We start from the raw sequence: 7609 nt of genomic DNA, 5'->3' as shown, positions 1-7609 counted from the left end.
CTTCGTATTGATTGTCTGTCATTATCGAGGGTTGAGCTCTAAGTCTCCGATAGCGGTGCCAATGTTCCGAGAATTACCTGAAATGGTGATTTGGGCTTAGACGTGAGATCCAGACTCCTTCTGAAGTAGCGTTCGACTTGTTCTAGTGCCTAGATGCTGCTGTCCGAGTTCCTCGCGAGGAGGTGGGGGTGGTACCTGCAAGAGACTCCGATGCTTAAGTTGGCAAGGGATTTCAGCAGGTTTTTAGTAGATTGAAACTTGAATATACGTGAGGGATGTCAGTGTATTTATAGTAGAATAGGTAATCACCTTTCAGAGTAGTTCCACATTTGATAGTGGATAATCATTCCCTTTATCTTGGGAGTTTGTTGAGATCTACCTTGTAAAGGGGGTAGAGATAGTAAGAGATATTTAAGGAAGTAGTTACTTATTTAGATAAGTGGAATTGAACTTTCTTATCACATCCAACCTCTTAGGAGGTTGGCTAATTGGAGGAGGCCACCTTTGGAGCCTTTATCCTTAATGGACTTGGCTGCATTTGTGTCAGGGTAAAACACTTTTTACTTTTAAATTTGGTAATTTTATATCAATTGTGAATGAGATTTTCTTTTGGAAAATAAAAATAAAAATCTATTCGAATTTTTTGTGTGCTTTTTAAATATTATTACAAAAATTTAAATTAAATAAATATATTATTTGTTAAATACAAAACTTTTTTTATTATCTATAAAAAATATAATATTTATTAATTATTTTTATCGTATTTTTAAATTATAAAAAAACCTTTTTTGTTGATAACATTTTTGGAAGACTTTTTGTCTCTTTCAAATACTAAACCTAGTTAAGTATCTTAACTCCACAAGCTTTTTCCAAATTAATTACCGAAATTTGACTTTTCCATCCAAGTAAAAAAGAAAAAAAAAGAAAAAGTAACTATAAATTCTGCGCCGTTTATCTTAAAAAAATCAAAGCCGATAATTCTTTCCTTTCCTTTGTTAAAGGAAGTCTTTGTTCCCTCTTTCTGACCACATCTTCCGGTCTTTCGCAGTCACTAGCGCTATCCTCTTTTAAACCAACCTAAACCAACCTCTTTGGGATGGCACTGGGCAACGCCTCGCTGGGTCCTTCCGTTCCGTATTCGTTCCCTGCTGCATCGTTGTGCACCCAATGCTTTTTACAGTCCCCTCGCCTTTCCCTTCGTGCTTCAGCAGCTCTCACCGAGAAAGCCCGGTTCGTTGCTCGGCGTAAGGAGTCCATTTCCGTTAGGCAACTCGAACGTCCACTAAGTAATGTTAGAGAGTTTGATAGTTACCCTTTCTTTCACTTTGTCTTTATAATGCTTGTAATTTGGGTAAATTCGTTGGATTCATGATTTTGACGTTTCAGTTATCTCATTTTCTTTTGGGTGCTTGTAGTTGAGTACATGCGGTTGCCGGCTAGTCAGTATTCTGTGTTAGACGCGGAGAGGATTGAACGCGTGAATGATAACACCTTCAGGTGTTACGTTTACGGGTTTAAGTTCTTCAACTTTGAGGTTATTCCGGTTTTGCTTGTTAAGGTGGAAGAACAACCTGATGGTTGTTGCATCAAGCTCTTGTCCTGCAAGGTGTGGTTCTCTTATTCCTCTTCTATTTTTACTTTTACTTGTCTCTGTGTCCTTAAGGTCAGGTGGTTCAAGTTGTAGAATCGGCCAAGCGTCAGGTTGGGCTGCCATTTTTATTTAATAATTTGATCTTTTTCTCTTTTTAATCTGCATTTCGTATCATGTTTATTTGTGGTTTTACCATTGTTGACAGCTGGAGGGCTCGCCCATGGTGGCTTCTCAGAATGACAAATTTGATGGTGAGTTTTACTGTTTGCTGCATATTACAATCTATGTAGAAACCAGAAAGTTATTGATTTTTTTAATAATTTTTTGGGTAAATTTAAAATTCTAGTTTGAACAAATGAACAAAATACACATGAAGGAGTTTGGGATGGACAAAAGTACACACTAAATATTCCTAAATACAAAAGTACACCTCAGAGATTGTTTTCAATAGACAAAAGTGTTATACTATTAGTAAGTGTTTGATATTTACGAATCTTTGGCGTGTATTTTTGTCCATTGAAAATAATCTTTGGGGTATACTTTGATATTATGAATCTTAGTGTGTATTTTTTGTCTATTCCAAACTCTTTCAGGTGTACTTTTATCTATTTACTCGTTCATTTTACGTTTGTCTCAGTGTAGGTGAGATGTTTGGAATAAGGTGATTGTTACCTTGATTGACCCTACCATTCAGAAAATCATTATCTTGAGCTTTTAACTTTGAAATGACTACAACTTTTGCCCATTCTGGCTTTGGGTCAGTTCTAATATGTTGGCACTTAAGGAAACGATGCTAACTCGTCCATACTATGAGCAATCATGTGCTTCATTTCTTTTAAACTGGAGAATTTGTTATATGAAGTATGAAATACATATGTGATAAGGCACAAATATGTTATATAGCATGGATATGATGATATTGCTTTGATGTTAGACCTGGAACTTTAAGGGTAAATTTGTGTTAGTAGTTTAATTCTTTTAAGGCAAGGGAAGGAATGGTCTGAAATGTGAGTACAGTTCAAGCCCGTCCTGTTTTCCCTTTTACAGTTTTACTCCAAAATCAAAACTCAAAGCTAAATTCTAATAGTCTAAGATCCTGTATGTTCTCTCAAACGAGTTTCTGTTGTTGCAAAATATCCCTCTTTTCTAAATCATTTTAGTATGCATTGTTTACTAAGAAAACTAACAAATTAATATCTTTAACTAAAACAATAATATCATTATCACAGGTAAATGTGACCCTTGCCAGCTCATGATACAATTGATAATATGATTTAATTAACTTTGAAATTTGAAATATTTTGGATGTATCCGTGATGTGTTAATTTTATGTCTGTTATGGTTGTTTTTGGGCATTTAGAACAAAAATATTCTCTTATATTCTAAAAGCACAAATTTTTTTTATTTATTGTTCAAAGGTTTATGAGTTCATAGACATTGATTTTGGGTGCTTATATAGTATTATCAGCCTTTTTATTGCCCATATTATATTGATATGATTGTTGTTGGACTTATACATCTTTAATGCTATTGATTGAACTGTTGTTGGGATTCACTAGCAGCTAGTTGTTGTTGTTGTTATTATTGTTTTCTTTTTATTTATTTATTTACTGTTTTTCAAATTGATAGAGTTATCAAGGTTTAAATATTCAGTACTGTTAGTCAGGATGTAGTTGATGGTTGATAGTTAGCAGCTTAGCATTTATGCATGTAGTTGATAGTTAGTAACTTAGCATTTTTGATAATAGTTGATAGATATCTCTATATATATACCTCTTTTTGGATGACATGAAAACAATGAGATCTTTCTCCTATTTTCTTTGGATTAACATGATATCAGAGCCTAGCGAGAAAACTCGTTGTGTACCAAAAGGATCCATTCTCTTTTTGTCGGATCTGGCCCAATCTCTTTTGCCTTCCTATTGCCCTTCGCAAAGGTATACGTTTCCCATAACCTTTCTCCACATTATGTTGCTTTGAGTTAGCATCGTGTCTCTTTCAACTACTATATTTGTTTGTCGTCTTTGTCTTCTATCTCTATTCCTAAAGCTCCAGGTGAATCCTTATGCATCTTGGGGAATTGTGTTTATACCTGGCAATCTTATCTCTTGGAAAAGTAAAAAACAAGATGTTAGGAATAAAAATGGACCTATAGTCCAATTAAAAAATTCTCATTAGGAGTAGAATTTATTATAAATAGAATAGTAATAATAAATTGAGGTAACCCTGAATTGAATAATCCCTATTCTAAATTCTCCTCTTCACATTGGTGCTTTCATTGACCAACATTTTCCATTCTCATGGTAGGTTAGTGATCTCACCTCTAATGGAGCAAATTGGAAGTGTAGTTGCGTATTTTATAGCTTTTTTTATCTTATGCTCAACGTTTGGGTTTGAATAATGCTGAAAAATTGAAGAATTTTCTCAATGGATTGGAAAATTATATCGATAGAGATATTATCTTTGATGATCCTCAAACTCTTTGGGATGCATTTTATTTAACAAAATTTTATGAATAATGATGGAAATATCCATTTTCAAAAATGTAAAAGCCAACAATAAGGTAGCGTTTGTTTTGAGGTAATGCGACGGAGACTGTGATTCAATATTATGTTTGTTTGGCTCAGAGATTGGTATTAAAATTTCAATCTCTGTTCCCAAAATTTTAGTATTTCAATACCTCCAAAAAGTGGGGACACAGGGAACTGAAATATTTGGAGACGGAGATTGAAACTTTAATAACATTTTATACCTAAAATACTTTCATTTCAATTAATTAATTCCAATTTTACTCTTTGTGCAAATTAAATTAGAGATTTATTCATATTTCAGTCTTTATCTCCCACTTTACTCCAAACACAATACTAAGATTTATTTCAATCTCTATCTCTCAGTCTCAGTCTCAGTCTCAGTCTCAGTCTCTCTGTGTCTGTCTCTGTTCCAAACCCCACCTAACATCCCAACAACAGATTTAGATCTACAACAATTCATCAACAAAATTACAGGATGCATTAACAATTCCATATCCAGAATTTCAAATTCACAACAACAACAACAAAGTCTTGTCCCACTAGCTGGGTCGGCTACATGAATCAAACGACGCTATTGAGCTCTGTCATGTATCATGTCTATAGAGAAATTGTTTACATGTAGATCTTGTTTGACTATCTCATGGATGGTTTTCTTAGGTCTTTCTCTGCCTTTCACCTCTTGTCCATCTTTCATCTCATCCACCCCCCTGACTGGATGTTCTGTCGGTCTTTTTATCACATGTCCAAACCACCTAAGACGCGATTCTACCATGTTTTCCACAATGGGTGCTACTCCAATTCTCTCTCTTATATCTTCGTTCCTTATTTTATCCAATCGCGTATAACCACTCATCCATCTCAACATCTTCATTTTTGTCACACTCAGTATATATTCATGTTCCTTTTTGGTCGCCCAACACTCCGTACCATAAAGCATAGCCGGTCTTATAGCAGTGCGATAGAATTTATCTTTAAGTTTTAAAGGCACATTTTTGTCACATATAAAACTAGATGCACTCCGCCATTTTGACCAATCTGCTTGGATCCTATGATTTATATCATGTTCAATTTCTCTATTATCCTGTATAATGCATCCAATCTTTTAACTTTTCGTAGGATATTTTCTCCAATCTTCACCTCTATATTAGGGTTTTTCCTTCTCAAACCGAACTTACATTCCATATATTCCGTCTTGCTACGGCTTATGCGCAGACCATACACTTCTATAGCTTTTTTCTATAAGTCCAACTTCTTATTTAGATCTTCCCTTGACTCTTCCATAAGGACAATATCATCGGTAAAACACATGTATCATGGCACAGGTTCTTGGATGTGGTCTATGAGTATTTCCAAGACTAATGTAAAAAGGTATGGACGTAAGGATGATCCCTGGTATAATCCTATATCAATAGGAAATTACTCTGTCACACCACCTTGAGTGTTCACACTAGTTGTGGCCCCATCATATGTCTTTAATTGCACGAATATTCTTTCTTCAAACGCATTAGAAAAATATTCTTCCAGTAACAAGAACAACCGAATTGAAAAACATTCAAATTACTACAACAGAAGAGCATTCTAATACAACATTCTCAGCCTTCCATTTCAGCCACAATTCAGATTCTGAAGGTGCAGAATTAGAGAAGGAATCAACTAGAATTCCAAATCTGCAATCGGAGTTTCTGATTTCGGAACCAATTTAGCTGTACGCTGGAACGCAATCTCTGGATGCCGTCGTACCTGGAGGGGAACAAAACCGGTCGAGGAAGACAGCGATATCGACGGCGGCAGAACCACTCAGAGGAGTGGCGGTGGGCGAAGCACGACCAATAGCGGCACCGAGGACGGCATCGTCAAGAAGGAAAGCGGAGCAACGAAGACGAAATGGCTTCCATTTACCTTAATGGAGCAGCGACGGGGAAAGGCTGAGATCTCCGATTTCCTGGGTTCAGTCACGGACTTCCGATGGTGGCTAGGCCACCACCACTCATGGAGGCATCGTTTCCCTGGGATCGTGATGCGGCGGCGACAAGCCTCGAGTTCTCCAGCGGTGGCGACATTGATGGTGGCACACGCGGTTGTTGGTACAGCGGTGAGTCGCGGGCAAGGAAGAAGTGCGAGGTGGTGATTGGAGGGAACCATAGCCATGCTCCAGCGGTGGTGTGGTTGGGCGGCGAGGGAGTGGCTTGTGATAAGAGAATGTTCTGGAAGGAAGTTGAGGGTGAAGCCACATTAGGGTTCTGCTTTGGAATCTTGGGCCTAACCTTATTCATTTTGGGCTCAATCTCTAATGTGCAGGTCATAGAAGATTTTGGTATACCAACTTAGTTTAAGTGGACTCAATTTATTTTAAACAATGGGATTTTGGTAGTAATTTTGTTTTTTTTAGCAGTAGAATAGAAATAAGATAGAAAATATTATTTTAAGAGTAACTATTATTTTTATTATTTGTTATAAGAATTTATATTTTAATTAGGATTTAATTTTTTCTACTACCTTGACATTAAGGGGAATGTAATGTTAGTAAAAATGGGTCTATATTCTAATTAACAAAAATTCTCATTAGGAGTAGAATTTACTATAAATAGAATAGTAGTACTAGAATGAGGTAACCATGAATTGAGTAATTTGTATCTTTCTTTCTTTAGAATTCTATCAATTGAATTATCTCTCTCCCTCTTGATTCTTCCTAATTTCCCTCAGAATGAATAATTTTTTTCCCTATTCTAAATTCTCCTCCTTACACAAGATGCGGTTGGATGATCTAGTGCTGAGGTAAAATATCGTGCTATTGCATTAACTTTATGTGAACTTATGTGGCTGAAGCAACTTCTTGAAGAATTCCAATTTAGAAGAAGAGTCTATCAGTCTTGTATGTGCAGGTCTGTGTATTGCCTATAATCCAGCCTTTTATGAGAGGACTAAACACATCAAGGTTGACTGCTATTTTACTAGAGACAAATGATTCTATGTGGAGATATCACCACAAGTTTTGTTATTCCAAATGACCAATTGGTAGATATTTTAACTATGGCTTTAAGAGGCCTCAGAATAAGTTACTTATATAACAAACTTGGTATTATGGTCTATAATTCTATATCCTCAAGCTTGAGGAGGAGTGTTGAAAGTCAACATGCAGTTGGTAGTTAGAACTTTAGCATTTATGATAGATATCTCTATATATACCTCTTTTTGGATGAAATGAAAGCAATGAGTTCTTTCTCCTATTTTTCTCCACAATAACATAGCAAGGTAGAATGGGTTCTCTCTCTTGTGAAGCTTTTGGCTTGTAGGTACTGTTGTCCGTCTGTTTGCAAACTAAAACATAGAATGACTTTCAAATACTTACCATAAAAGCTGATCCTTGTTCCGCTTATTACTGCTTTTTGATGAAGTTTACTAGCTATCTCCATTGTAATCTGCAAACACTATGATTATAAACTCTTGTGCAGTTGTGCCCTTAATGAGGAAAGGTTAAAAAAAAAAA

At 35.8% G+C, this 7609-nt stretch overlaps 1 protein-coding gene across 1 annotated transcript in view; it reads left to right on the top strand.

Moving 5' to 3' along the window:
• Positions 1-979: 979 nt before the first annotated feature.
• The window catches only part of LOC107460236 (uncharacterized), a gene marked incomplete in the record, with an annotated part of 12377 nt that continues 5747 nt past the window's right edge, over positions 980-7609 (top strand). The window contains 3 exon segments of the mRNA XM_016078581.3: positions 980-1286; positions 1416-1606; positions 1797-1842. Coding sequence (XP_015934067.1) covers positions 1097-1286; positions 1416-1606; positions 1797-1842 — 427 coding nt within the window.

The sequence above is a fragment of the Arachis duranensis genome, chromosome 8, assembly GCF_000817695.3.
Source record: "Arachis duranensis cultivar V14167 chromosome 8, aradu.V14167.gnm2.J7QH, whole genome shotgun sequence".
Lineage (NCBI taxonomy): Eukaryota > Viridiplantae > Streptophyta > Magnoliopsida > Fabales > Fabaceae > Arachis > Arachis duranensis.
This window is presented reverse-complemented; position numbering and strand designations above follow the sequence as displayed.